General features: G+C 43.4%; 1 protein-coding gene across 1 annotated transcript; it reads left to right on the forward strand.

The window, feature by feature from the left end:
* The first annotated feature begins 1879 nt into the window (after window positions 1–1879).
* LOC133112132 (ZP domain-containing protein-like) lies at window positions 1880–4964 on the forward strand. Its single transcript, XM_061222842.1, has 8 exons — window positions 1880–1967; window positions 2145–2297; window positions 2593–2651; window positions 3216–3391; window positions 3487–3887; window positions 4146–4242; window positions 4358–4553; window positions 4803–4964. The coding sequence occupies exons 3-8, from the start codon at window positions 2615–2617 to the stop codon at window positions 4943–4945; spliced, it is 1050 nt and encodes a 349-aa protein (XP_061078826.1). The 5' UTR covers window positions 1880–1967; window positions 2145–2297; window positions 2593–2614; the 3' UTR covers window positions 4946–4964.
* Window positions 4965–14876: the final 9912 nt, after the last annotated feature.

Below are 14876 nucleotides of genomic sequence, written 5' to 3' on the forward strand. Positions count from 1 at the left end.
TTGCCCGTTATATCTTTGGTTTTGTTCATTATTCCATTTTTGGTATTTGTACCTGGCTCAAACATTTTTTGTGTGTGATTAGATTGGATATTTTTGATGATGTGGTTTTTAAATGGCATTAGTAGGCATAGTGCATTTTGAGGCTTATGCTCTCGAGCAAAGATTTGCTCAAATTATCTCAGAAGTAGCTTGTAGAGCCAAATTAAGACTCAAAGATTTTAATCCAGATTCAAGAATTCAGATTCAAGTATAAAACATGACCTGAGCAGCCAAATTACCTCAAATAATCACTCATTTGAATTACTAGGGCCAGTTAAAATTACATGTACAGTCACAAGCGTAGACAATAAGAAGATGGATACGAGAGACACTGCACAGCAGTCTCTCATGATAAAATATGGCAACAGATTGATATCCCCATGCCATAATACAAAATAATAATGAGAATTAAAACAAATATCAGGTATAATATATTAAAAAACATTTTTTTGCATTCATAGGATACCACGGAATTGTCCAAGAACATTTAATCTGCTGGCTCATGACCCTGATAATGACCAAGTCAGATGCAGATATGGAAGACTTGGTTCCAATGAGTGCCATACATGTAGACAGCATTCTGGCTTCGCCTTGGATGAAGTAAGACGCTAAAATACATACAAAGAACATGGATGTTATAATATAAAAATATGGGAAGGGAGTAATACCAATCATGGTGACGACCAACAGAACGATGCTGATGGTGATTGGTAGAGACATTTAGACTCAGATGCCAGTGATAATGACCTGAAAGCAGTCAGAATGTATTCTCCATCAGTGTTGGCACTGTTCTATTTGCTGGCACCATCTTACTCTGCTATTTGTGGATCTCCACTCACTTTTCTTTGAGTAAGCTGACATCAGTGCCATTACATTCCTATTGCAGTCTCTCAGTTATGTCTTTTACAGGCATCGTATCCATATTTTATACATGTAACACGTGAACAGTTACAGAGGCATAAGGCGTTCATGCTAATGAGAGTTTTTCTAGAAGTTGAGATCACAGAAATGTCGTGCTTATGAAAAAATTAATATGCACCAATAGAAAATTGAATGGTCTTCAAGCATGGCCTTTAAACGGAGAAGGCTGTAGGAAACAACAGTGCTTAACATTTCATCTCATATCACCTGTTCTTTCTTGACAATACGGCTAATTTACTTGTTTTCAGAATGCCTGCACCTTGACTTACTGGGATGCCTTCATAACAAAGGTTCAGGCCTTTGAGATTGTCCTGGAGGATTACCCCACACAAGAAATCACTCTGAAATACACCGATGGCACATCGTCCACCAAGTCCCCACTACTTTATAGAGACAGGCGAGCAATATTTCACAACATCCACAAATCCACCCCTGCAACTACAACAGCCACTACAACTAAAGCACCTCCCCACCACTACTACTATCACTACTACAACCCTACAACAACAACAACAGCCCCAACAACTACAACAGCCCCTACAACTACAACAGCCACTACAACTAAAGCACCTCCCCACCACTACTACTACCACTACTACAACCCTACGACTACACCACCCCCTACAACTACAACAGCAGCCCCAACAACTACAACAGCCCCTACAACTACAACACCCCCTACAACTACTACTACTATGATGCCAATGAACATGGGTCTGTCTAAAATCCCTCTGCAGTTTTCAATCCAAGGTAAATTTACCCTATAATTCAACTGGTCCACAGCTGTCAGGGACTCAGAGACTTACATATTCCTATCCAGTTAATTTTACTGATATTTTGCTATTTCTCTGCCACTGAATTTCAGTTGATCCATCTGTTCATGACTGTACTGAGGGAAACATTCTGCCCAAGTTTCTGTTCCCAACTCCAAAAAATGGAGAAAAACTCATTGCTGCTGTTGGTCAGGAACTGGAAATTAAGCTGAAGGCTACAGCAACACAATCATGGTAAGATTGGTGGATGATTAATGATTGGTAATGATTGTACTGCTTAGATATTTGTACTCTTTGAATGAAATAATTGAGCAACATTTCTATTTTTCTTTTTGAAGTACATATATAATACTTCATAACTGCAAAAAAGCACACTATTTTCTGATATTGATCACACTGTGCCTTCAATAGGGTAAAGAACTTTATCATCAGTGGACCTCTGAACATCACAAAGTACAACACTATCAGAGGAGCAGTTGGAGAATCTCGAATCAGGTGGACACCAACTGAAAATGACTTTGGTGATCATGTTCCCATTTGCTTCATTGCAGAGAGTCAACAAGGGTAAGTTTCAAAGTTGTTGATCGGGTTATGGCGGAAGGTCTTTGAAAATGCAGTTATTGGCCCTTGAATGATGTTTACTGAGTCAAAATAAAACTCCCAGTCTTGGTTTAATTTATTGTCCAGCACCAACAAGTAGTATACTGATAGAAAGAGACTAAGTGTAAATGAATGAAATCAGTGAAACTGAGCTACAAAAAGGTATTTACTGCATATTCGTAATTTTCAATATTATCTATAATGACTTTCCATTTGACTTTGCCCTATACTTGTCTTATAATCATGTTCAATGTTTCAGGTCCAGAATCTTTCACTCTGACATGAGATGCATCATTGTCATTGTTAAACACAAATCTGGTTAGTACTCAGTTCGATATGTTTGGTTATTGACTTGTCCCTAAGCTTGAAATTCTGTTATACATACTGTTAAAGGTGCAATAGGTAAGCTTTTTGCGTTACAACATTGTTACAAGACCATCGTAAATCCCTTTCTATCATTGAAAAGGGGGCATTGACATGTTGACTCACCCTCTACCTGCGTTTCTTTAAATTCGGGTTTCAAAATATACAGTTGATGGGCCAAAACATCCTATAGCTGTGCCATAATTCACGCTCATTGGTTGAAAAGTGGTTATAACTGCCACAGCCAATGGCGTTTCAACTTCAGTCTGTTCACAGAGAAGGGGTGGGATAAACAGTGTTGTGGACTGAGCGTGTTTGTTGCTGCAATTCCTCTCTTGACCGTTAGACGTCCAAAATTACCTATTGTACCTTTAAGTGATTAGTAAGTAGTTCATTGTTCTTTATTCTTGGTGAAGAAATCAATATTAATTTTACACACTGGACACAAAATGAAATCCTTGGTGCTTAATCACGCATATTTGCCTAACCAAAGATTTCCTCCCGTCAATTCATGAATAGGCAATGCCAGTGTGATTTGTACGGAGACCACAATGACAGTGGAAGTGGAGAAGGCCTCAATAATTGGACTTCATGAAGATCACCTGCGTCTCAATGATCCATCCTGCACTCCCACCTCCAACCAAACCCATGTGATCGCCACCGTGTCCCTCGGCTCCTGTGGAACAGTACTGGAGGTCAGTCCCTTTGATCCACTCAAATGACACAATCAATAAAAGCTGTGATGTTGCCACAAATAAATCTCCTTTGATGTCTCTGATTGTCTTTGTAGGAGGACGCTGACAACCTGATCTTCAAAAATGAAATTATGTCGTTCGACAACGTTGGTGATGTCATTACCAGGAAACACCAGGTGGAGATTGACTTCGTATGCTGTTACCCCAAGAAGGGCCGTGTGTATCTGGATTTCCAGGCACACAAGATTCCTTACGTGTTCACAGAAAAAGCATTTGGAAAGTTCACCTACCAGTTTGAGTTCTTCCACAGTGAGCTGTTCAACACTGCAATAGACACAGATCACTACCCTGTAGATGTGGCACTGAAAGACGTGCTCTACATGCAAATCAAAGCTACTTCCTCTGTTGCCAACACTGTGCTCTTCGTGGAGTCCTGCAGAGCAACCCCCGTTGATGATCCCGACTATCACATTTCCTATGACATAATTTCAAATGGGTAAGACAACTGGTGTATGGAAGGCAAACATTTTGTTTATGGTGGTGTTTCTGGGGTAAAATATCAAATAGCCCATGTGCGTAACCAAGCATTGACTGGAATAGGAGGCCTTATGTATGATGAATGGCAACATCTATCTAAATCCAACTGTGGGATAGGGAATATGAACATTTAGGTCTGGATGGTGTAAAATAAAATGTTTTTAGAATTGTTTCAGCCCAGGAAAGACCTGTGAATTCAGCTCTTTTATTTCCCCAGCTGCATATTAGATGGGACAGTGGTGGTCTATCCAAGTAACTCCACGGAATACAGATTTGGAATGGAGGCTTTCCAGTTCATTGGACAACATGAGCAGGTAATTGTCGACCATGGTTATTTGGACCATGGTGGTAATTTGTACCCAACCAATTGTATGTAATTGTACCTCATTTTCTGATTCAGAGCTCTCCTTGTCTTCTGATGAATTCTAGGTTTTCATATGCTGCTCAGTCATCCTGTGTGTGGCAGGGGAGCCCGGCACCAGATGTTCTCAGGGCTGCACCACTCCCACACCCACACCCGCCCCTGTTCTACATCACCTCCACAGGAGGGATGCTGCCACACAGACTGGGAGACACTCCATTTCCCAGGGGCCTTTGCGTCTAAAGAAGGCCACAGAAACCACAGGTACTATAACCCTGGTTAAGTCTGAGGTTATTGCGGGTATGTGGACGGCTCATTCCATTTACTACTCAAATCTGTATGGTATAAAGATCAGTGAATTGGTGTGTAAATTTGCACAACACTAATATCCTCAAGCCTGACCCATGAAAGCTATGTGATGTAAACACATATGATGAATATCATTGCAGTATGTCATATTTGTTGGAGGAATGTTCTAATTCTTTTTCATTGTTTCTTTTTCTTTCCTTACAGTTTCCAACATGGGCTTGAACATGAACCTGGTTTTCATTGCTGCCTTTCTCCTGGTTGTGGTTGTCATTGTGTGTGGAGCTGTGATTTATACAGTAAAGAGGCCAACATTCAAATACCAACCACTTCCGTCTACTGACTTCTGAGACACAGTTTTATAACTCATTAAACTCATTAAATTGAACACATTCTAACCAATCACATTAATGCAAAATGTACCTTTTATGAATGAGGAATGGCCTAAAATCTTAAAAATCTTTGCAAACCGTCATATATTCAAATTTTATTAGCTTTGATTTGTACATCACCCTTCAATAGTTTAGTTAAAATGATTGTGCTTTGTCATACCACAATATTACTGTACTGTAAATTGACTGGGTGTAGTATTGCATTTTCAAACTTGTGTGAAATGTAATGTACTGTCTCTATTTCATGGTAATTCATAAATAAAAGTTATGTAAATAATAGTACTGTGTCGTACATTTATAAATGTTTTTGTTTTCTGTCACATACTGTGTTATAATAAGCCCACATTTGTTTGTACTAAACACAGACCTAACCATGAACATTTTTCATCAAGAGATGTATACAGTACAGTCTGTAAGCATTTGGGCAGTGGTACAACCTGTGTTCTTTTGGCTCTGTCCTCCATGGATTTGAAACTAAACAATGAGTATGAGGCTAAATTACTGACTATCAGACATATTGGGCAATTCATGTAGAAATTCCATATCTTTTTATATAAAGTCCCTCCATTTTACAGGATCAAAATAAATTGTACAGTTAGCTTCCCAGCTCTTTACAAGCTCCTTTTAGCATCCATACTTTGCTCTTGCCATTACTCTCATACAAGTCAATCTTGGTCTCATCTGTCCACAACTTTCTTCCAGAACACTGCAAGTACATAGCAGACTAACCTGGCCAACCTGTTTTTGCAGCTAACTAGTGGTATGCATCTTGCAGTGTAGCCTCTTTAGATCTGTTCATGAAGTCTTCGGTGGAGAGTAGTCATGGACACCTTCACACCTGACGGAGAGTGTTTCTGATCTGTTGGACAGGTGTTTGGGTTTGTTTCTTGCCTATACTTATTTAACTTATTAATCACTCTGTGTTTCTTATATGATGTTGAGCTTACGTATGTATTTATTTAGTATTCATTCATTATGCATATACTCAGTGAGCATTTTATTAGGTACACCAGCTTGTTAATGCAAATATTTAATCAGCCAATCATGTGGCAGCAACTACATGCCAAAAAACATGAAGACTGGTCAAAGGCTAGACTGGCTGAAGCTGACAGTGATGCAAATACCCCCTCATTACAACAGTGGTGTGCAGAAGAGCATCTCTGGATATTTCAGAAAGTGATTTACGTATAGATGCCATGCATTTTTAAATATGGTAGGTCTATTTCTTGTTAAATATGAGAAATTGTCTTGGAGCATCTGTTAAGATAGACGCTGCAGTTGCACACCGAGGACCGGGGTTCGATTCCCGGTCCCACCAAAAGCCAAGTTTGGCCAGCTCACGTGGAGAGGCATAATTGGCTCGCAGCTCCAGAGGGAGGGTCTCGGCAGGGTTCGCTGATCGCCGCACAATAAGACTGGAATGCTACATCTCAGAACTCACCCCTCACCTCCACTAGCAATAGCAATATTAAATATCTGGGCATAAATATTTCCACCAAGCTGTCAGAGTTGAAGATGATTTAAACCGTTGAACAAACTTACCACTATCTCTAATTGGCAGGAAAGCAACTGTAAAAATGACCATACTACCATACTACTACCATACTCTTCAGAATGATTCCAGCCCAGCCCACCACAAAATGGTTTAATTAATTAAACTCCATCACAACTAAATTCAATTGGAAAAATATAACCCCCGGATCAAACTGTCTACCTTACAGAAACTCAAAACTCAAGGAGGACTGGAAGCCCCAAACTTTTATCAATACTATTTGGCAAACCAGCTAAACTACATCACAAACTGGATTCATCCCAACCAACAGGACAACCCATGGATAGAAATAGAACAATCAGAAAGTAAAGAAATGTCCATCTCCGATCTACCATTCCTCAGTGCCTCATTGTCATTAACAACTCTGAATGCCTGGTGAAAAATTAACAAAATCTTTAAATTCACAATGACCCCATGCAAATACTCTCCAATATGGCACAATCCTGACTTCTTGATTAACAAAACACCACTCCTTCACCTCATGGAAACAAAAAGGCATCACATATCTTCAACACATCTTTCAGGATGGCACCTTCATCACCTTCCAGGATTTGGTCCATAAGTATAATATTGGGAAAGAGCAATACCTCCAGTACTTTCAAATAAAATCGGTTTTAAAATCTAAAATTAAAATACTTACAACTTACAACCACCTCCGCTAATGGATGAAATGAATAAAATAATCAACACCAAAAATATTATCTCCAAATTATACAAACTAATATCAACCACAGACCGATCAATATCTCTCCCCATCCAAGCCTGGGAAAAAGACTTATCACTCTGCTACAATTCAGACTTATGGACTCAAATCTGTAGGAACACCTTCATGATCACCACCAATACTAACCTGCAAATAATACAAGACAAGGTAATTCACAGAACTCATATCACCCGCCAAAAGATGTATAAAATGGGATTTGTGGACTCAGACACTTGCACTCACTTGCTCTTTGAACAGCCCAGATAATTACTTCCACTCGACCTGGCTCTGCCCGCCAACTCATCGTTTCTGGAAACAAGTCACAGACCAAATATCTCATTAAGAGCTGTAGCATTCCACTCTGTCCATCCCTCTGTCAACTAGGAGACCTCTCAACAATCAACCCACCAAATCAAAATCCCAAACCTATACTCATTGCCCTAGCTATCACCAAGAAAACCATCCTCTTAAACTGGAAAACAAGACACAAAATAAACATAACTGTCACGGGCGGGTACAGAACCCCGGCCTCTGGCGCCTGCTGTGGACTCGCCGCGCGGAAGCCGCGGATAGTTAAGCTTAACTTAGCAGTTACATAAATACTCGTACCTGGCACCAACAATCATGCCACAGTCAAAATCACTATTGGTTGATATGAACATGAACTGGAGCTCCTGACCCATATCTGCATGATTTTATGCATTGCACTGCTGCCACGATTAGGTAATCGCATGACTAAGTAGGTGTACAGGTGTTCCTAATAAAGTTCTCAGTGAGTGGATATTTTGGCAATTGTTGTCAGTATCTGTGTGCATGAATAGTAGACAAGTTGTAAATATTGTTCTCCTTCAGTTGCCATAAAAACTTTTACCCAAAATCCAACCAGCTGCCTGCCATTCATTTTATTTCCTGCTTGATATTATTAATTTGAATGTAAAGTTTGTCAGGATTAGAAGATATCAAATTATGTACTTCATTATCTGTCACGACCTGGCTCATTGGCCGAGACAAAGAGGGAGACGCACACTGACGCATTTAAAAAACAAGGTCAAATTTATTTGAAATAACCAGTTAACAAAAATGTGGAGTGTGAAAGTCAGTTGCATCAGTAGTGTGAGTGAGTGGATGTGTGAAAAGTATGCTGAAGCAATGTTGTCTGATGCAAACCCAAAAAGAACCAACAGGTACGTGGGAAGAGAGTTCCCTCCTTCAGCCAAGAGTTAACATCTGGTCACAGGTGCTCCCAATTGTGCAAACGACCTGGTACTCCGCCAACAAGGCACCTGTGAAGTAACGCCAGAATAAGTAGCACAGAGCAGGGGGCCGTAACATATCCCTAATTTTAACAATTCTAAACAATAAAATTAAAAAAACATTTACAGAATTACAATAACAGCCATTAAAAACAATGTACTTTGAACAATATGGGATATGCAATTTGTTTTGAGTGAACAGTGGGGGACAAAGCCAAATACCTTAATTGTATTTGAGATATTTAGTAGAATGATGGCAGAAAGGATTTCCTATCCGTAGTGAAATGGAGCTGGAGATCTAATGACACAACAAACATGATTATGGGACAATTCTACAAGGAAATGGTTTCCATTATTTATGTCATGGTTGGCCAAAGGGCGGATTCGAGCCGTGGTGACCATCGTTGGGCTCTACACCTACACACGGCTGGCCGCCGCGAGTCAGATGCCAATCCCCTAGACCACCAAGCACTGAGGATGACCCAATTGTGGAGTACTGCAGGTATAGTCCAAATATTTATTTGAACTAAATACAAAGTTCCAAAGATTTACGAAACAAAAACAAAAATTCCAAAATTCCATAAGGTCAAAAAACAACAAAGAACTTCCAAAAAGGGTGAACTGAAAAACTCCAAAAGTTAGCCAAAACACAAAGGGCAATCGAGTCTCGTAGTGTATAAACAATCCAGGGTCAAACACAGAATATCCAAACAAGGTATAGGTAGACAGAATCAGACAGGGTTACTCACGGAGGGTTAAGGTGAAGACTCAACAAAGACTAAGTGAAAAGGACCGGGCTATATACAGGAGACAATGGGCAACACTAATCACAAGACTAACAACAGGTGCGTACAACAAGACAATTAAGCAGTGAGACAAAAACAATTTAGTGACACCTAGTGGCTAGCAACACAAAGTACAACACTGTGACAGAACCCCCCCCTCTAGGAACGCCTCCTGGCGTTCTCAGGACGACCAGGATGCTGCTGGTGAAAGTCTCTAATTAGAGTCTTGTCAACAATGTTCCGGGCAGGAACCCATGACCGTTCTTCCGGGCCGTAGCCCTCCCAGTCCACCAGGTATTGGACCGACCGTTGGACCCAACGGGAGTCCAGCAGCCGGCGGACAGTGTATACCGGTTGACCATCAACCATACGGGGTGGAGGAGGGGGCTTGGGAGCTGGGGCAAAAGGGGAGGTGAGAACGGGTCTTAACCAGGAAACATGAAACGTGGGGTGGATTCTCATGGAACGGGGCAATGCAAGTCTGTAGGTCACCGGATTGACCCAATAGGTCACCTTGAAAGGGCCAACGTAGCGTGGAGCCAGTTTACGGGATTCCACCCGCAAAGGTAGGTCCCTGGAAGATAGCCAGACCCTCTGTCCCGGGCGGAGGCGAGGAGCTGGCCCTCGGTGGTGGTTGGCCTGCTCCTGGTTCCATCTGGCCGTGCGAAGCAGTGCCTGACGGACCCTCATCCAGGTCCGTCTGCACCGCCTCACAAAGTGTAGCGCTGATGGCATGGCTGCTTCGATCTCTTGTTCGGGGAATAAGGATGGCTGGAACCCAAACTGGCACTGGAATGGAGAAAGGCCAGTGGAGGAGGGCTGGAGGGTGTTGTGAGCATATTCTGCCCACGGCAGCTTGGAGCTCCACTCAGAAGGGTTCTCCGCCACCAAGCTCCGAAGGGTGGCCTCCATCTCCTGGTTCACCCTTTCTGTCTGGCCATTGGACTGGGGGTGAAAGCCAGAGGACAGGCTGGCCCTTCTGGGAACGAACAGTTTCCCAGCTGGTGCAAGGCCAGGAGCAGGTTCCTGCTGAAGCGCCTGTCGGACTACCGTCTCTATTCCCCATCGGACGGGTGCGACGATCCTAGTAGGGGAAATGACCGGTCCAATGTCCTCTGCTCTGTTTTCGGTCCCAAACTGCCTAGAGAGGGCATCGGGTTTCCCATTCTTGGAACCTGGTCGATAGGACAACGTGAAGTCAAATCGGCCGAAGAATAACGCCCACCGAGCCTGCCGAGGGTTCAGGCGTTTGCCCTGCTGAAGGTACTCCAGGTTCCGGTGGTCCGTCCAGACCAGGAAAGGATGTTGGGCCCCCTCCAGCCAATGGCGCCACTCTTCCAGCGCCATCTTCACAGCCAGCAGCTCTCGGTCCGTCAGAGCAGAAATAGGGGCAGCCACAGAACTAAAACCTCTTATGAACCGTCTGTAAAAATGAGCAAACCCAAGGAATTGTTGGACCTCCTTCACATTCCTGGGACTGGGCCAGTCTCACACAGCCTTGGTTTTCTTAGGGTCCATCTGCACCCGACCCTGCTTGAGAATAAAACCAAGGAATGACACAGTGTTAACATGGAACTCACACTTTTCAGGCTTAACGAACAGGTGATTCTTAAGGAGTCTCTGGAGAACCTGGCGCACATGCTGGAAGTGCTCGTGACGTGACCTGGAAAAAATCAAAATGTCATCTAGATAAACAAATACAAAACGATTTATCATGTCACGCAGCACGTAGTTTATCAGGGCCTCAAAAACAGCTGGGGCATTGGTGAGTCCAAACGGCATTACTAAATATTCATAATGTCCTGAAGGGGTATTAAATGCTGTCTTCCACTCATCACCTTGGCAGATGCGGATGAGGTGATGAGCATTGCGAAGGTCCAACTTAGTAAATATGGTGGCCCCTTGTAACAGATCGAAAGCAGTGGATATCAAGGGAAGTGGATAGCGGTTGCGTATGGTGATCTTGTTCAGAGCCCTGTAGTCAATGCATGGGTGCAATCCACCATCTTTCTTCCCCACGAAGAAACCCAGCACCAGCAGGAGATGTGGAGGGGCGTATAAATCCGGTGGAGAGGGCATCCTGGATGTAATCGTCCATGGTTTTTCTTTCAGGTAAGGAGAGGGAGAAAATCTGACCGCGTGGGGGACTGGCTCCTGGCAAGAGTTCTATTGAGCAATCGTACGATCTATGGGGTGGAAGTGTGCAGGCCCTTTGTTTGCTAAACACCTCCTTAAGGTCGAGATACTCACAGGGAATGTGACTTAGCTCGGAGGGATCTGGAGACTTGGACACAGTCTTGAAAAAAGGCAGGTGGCATAGCAAGTAGGACCCCACTCTAAGATGGACCCCGTCGACCAGTCGATGTGCGGGTTGTGACGATTCAACCATGGAAAACCCAGGACCACAGGAAATTCTGGTGAGTCAATCAAATTTAAGGTTATAGTTTCATTATGGTTCCCCACAATAAGGCGGAGTGGAGTAGTGATCGACGTAACCCTCCCATCGCCGAGAGGTTGGCCGTCTAATGCCGACACAGAGCGGAGTTTGTAAGGCGGCTTGGGGAATCTTCAGTCTTTGGGCCAGGGTGGTGTCAATGAAATTCCCAGCGGCACCAGAGTCCAATAACACCTGACAGGAGTGTCTTAGCTCTCCCCAGGCCAAGGTTACTGAGAGGTAGACACTGGTTCCAGGAAGTTCGGGAGAACAACTGACCCCCGTCACAGCCCGTCACAGCCCTCCTTTTCCCGGGAGTTCGGGGTAAGAACGTCTGAAATGGCCCGATTTACCACAATAAATGCACAGCCTCTCCCTCCGTCTCCAATCCCTCTCCTCCTGCAAGAGCCATGTTCATCCGATCTGCATGGGTTCGGTGGCCTCAGAGGAAGTAGGAGAGTCCCAGGTGAGTACGGGAGGTGTGGACCGGCTGTGGACGCTGGTTGGCGGCTGGACACAGGTCTGGTCCCTTCAACGCTCCTGAAGATGATTATCTAGACATATAGACTGAGAAATGAGAGACTCAAGATCGTTAGGGCACTCGGTTACGGCTAAACAGTCTTTCAGTGAGTCCGACAGGCCGTTTAAAAAGTTGGAAACGGCTCATTCCAGCCACTTTCTGCGGCCAGAGTTCGGAAAGAAATGGCGTAATCAGATGCTCGGTCTTCCCCTTGGCAGAGAAGCAAGAGTCTCTTAGCCACCTCTTTGCCAGCAGCAGACTGGTCAAAAACCGACAGCATCTGATTGGTAAACAGAGAGATGTCAGAACATTCAGGGCCCTGTTTCTGCCAGATTGCCGTGGCCCAAGCTAATGCCTTGTCCGTCAATAGGGTGATCACATAAGCTATTTTGGACCTAGCGGAAGGGAACGAGGTGGGCTGCAGCTCAAAGGTCAGTTGGCATTGTGTTATGAACCCACGACAACCACCAGAGTTACCGTTATATCTTTGGGGTGCAGGTAGACGTGGCTCCGCGCCAGGGTGTAGAGGTGCCGGTTGTGGTGGCGCCGGAGGCTGGAAGCTGTTCCCCTGGTGGATCGGGTCCAGGGTTCCGCACCGACTGGACGAGCTGCTGAAGGAGTTGATCATGACGGGCAAGAGTCTGTTGCTGGACAGTGAGAGCCTGCTCATGAGTGTCCATAGTGCTACAACAACTGTTGAGAGCTGTCATGATTCTTTGAATTTCAGAAACCGCCAGATTAACACTACTGGTTGAGTCTTCTGTCACAGCCAGGAATAGAACCCCAGTCTCTAGCGTGCTAGTCAGATGCCAATCCCCTAGACCACCAAGCACTCCACCAGTTGTGGAGTACTGCAGGTATAGTCCAAATATGCATTTGAACTAAATACAAAGTTCCAAAAGCACAGAAGATTTACGAAACAAAAACAAAAACAGAGGATTTTCCAAAATTCCATAAGGTCAAAAAACAACAAAGAACTTCCAAAAAGGGTGAACTAAAAAACTCCAAAAGGTAGCCAAAACACAATGGGCAATCCAGTCTCGTAGTGTATAAACAATCCAGGGTCAAACACAGAATATCCAAACAAGGTATAGGTAGACAGAATCAGACAGGGTTACTCACAGAGGGTTAAGGTGACGACTCAACAAAGATTACATGAAAAGGACCAGGCTATATACAGGAGACAATGGGCAACACTAATCACAAGACTAACAACAGGTGCGTACAACAAGACAATTAAGCAGTGAGACAAAATTTAATGACACCTAGTGGCTAGCAACACAAAGTACAACACTGTGACAATAACACAATGTTTCAATCTTCTCAAAGAACACGTATCCATGGAACCAATCTCATACCAGCACCAAAAATCTCACACTTGGCAAACATTTGGGGTCCTTTCAGAAAATAATTCAATTTGCATGTGGACTAATCCCCCAACCCCACCCTAACCAACATATACTCACATACTCCAGAAACACTATCCATGCAATACCATATCCCAAACCAGCCCATCAATAATCATGCATATTTTCTTTTTACTGTTCTTTTTTAAATAAATAAATAAATAAATAAAAATTTAAGAATGTATAATTCAGAGTCATCATGTTCTTTCTATTTGATTTTGTTTTTTCCCCATCGTTACTTTTCTTCTTATTATTTTTTTCCCCTCTTCTCTCCCTTTTTCCATACTGTCCATTCAAGGCTCCAATCAACAATCCTGTCCACCCACAGAATATCACAAAATAATCCACAATAACAACATCATATACATTTTCTAAATTTAATCTCATATTTTCACATTAAATAAGTATTTGATCCATAGAACAATAGGACTTAATACTTGGTGGAGAAACATTTGTTGGCAAGCACAGAGGTCAGACATTTGTTGTAGTTTTTCACCAGGTTTGCACAGATCTTGGGAGGGATTTTGGTCCACTCCACTTTGCAGATCCTCTCCAAATCCTTACGGTTCCGAGGCTATCACTTGGCAACTCGAAGCTTCAGCTCCGTCCACAGATTTTCGATGGGATTTGGGTCTGGAGACTGGCTAGGCCAGTCCAGGACCTTAATATGCTTCTTTTTGAGCCACTCCTTTGTTGCCTTGGCCATATGTTTTGGGTCATTGTCATGTTGGAAGACCCATCCATGACCCATTTTCAGTGCTCTCACTGAGGGAAGAAGGTTGTCGCCCAAAATTTCCTGGTATTCCATTCATCCTCCCCTTGATACGGAGAAGTCGTCCTGTCCCCTTAGCTGATAAACACCCCCAAATCATAAGGTTTCCACCTCCATGCTTCACAGTGGGGATGGTGTACTTGGGATTGTACTCAGCATTTCTCTTCCTCCAAACACGGCAAGTCGAGTTGATGCCAAATAGCTCTATTTTGGTCTCATCTGACCACATCACCTTCTCCCAAGCCTCTTCTGGATCATCCAGGTGTTCTTTGGCAAACTTCAGACGGGCCTGTACATGTGCCTTCTTCAGCTGAGGAACCTTGCGCGCGTAGCAGGATTTTAATCCTTCACGGTGTAGTGTGTTACTGATGGTTCTCTTCGTGACTGCGGTCCCAACTGCCTTCAGGTCATTAGCAAGCTCCTCCTGTGTAGTACTGGGCTGATCCCTGACCTCTTATAATCAT

The sequence above is a fragment of the Conger conger genome, chromosome 15 (genome assembly GCF_963514075.1).
Source record: "Conger conger chromosome 15, fConCon1.1, whole genome shotgun sequence".
Classification (NCBI taxonomy): Eukaryota; Metazoa; Chordata; class Actinopteri; order Anguilliformes; family Congridae; genus Conger; species Conger conger.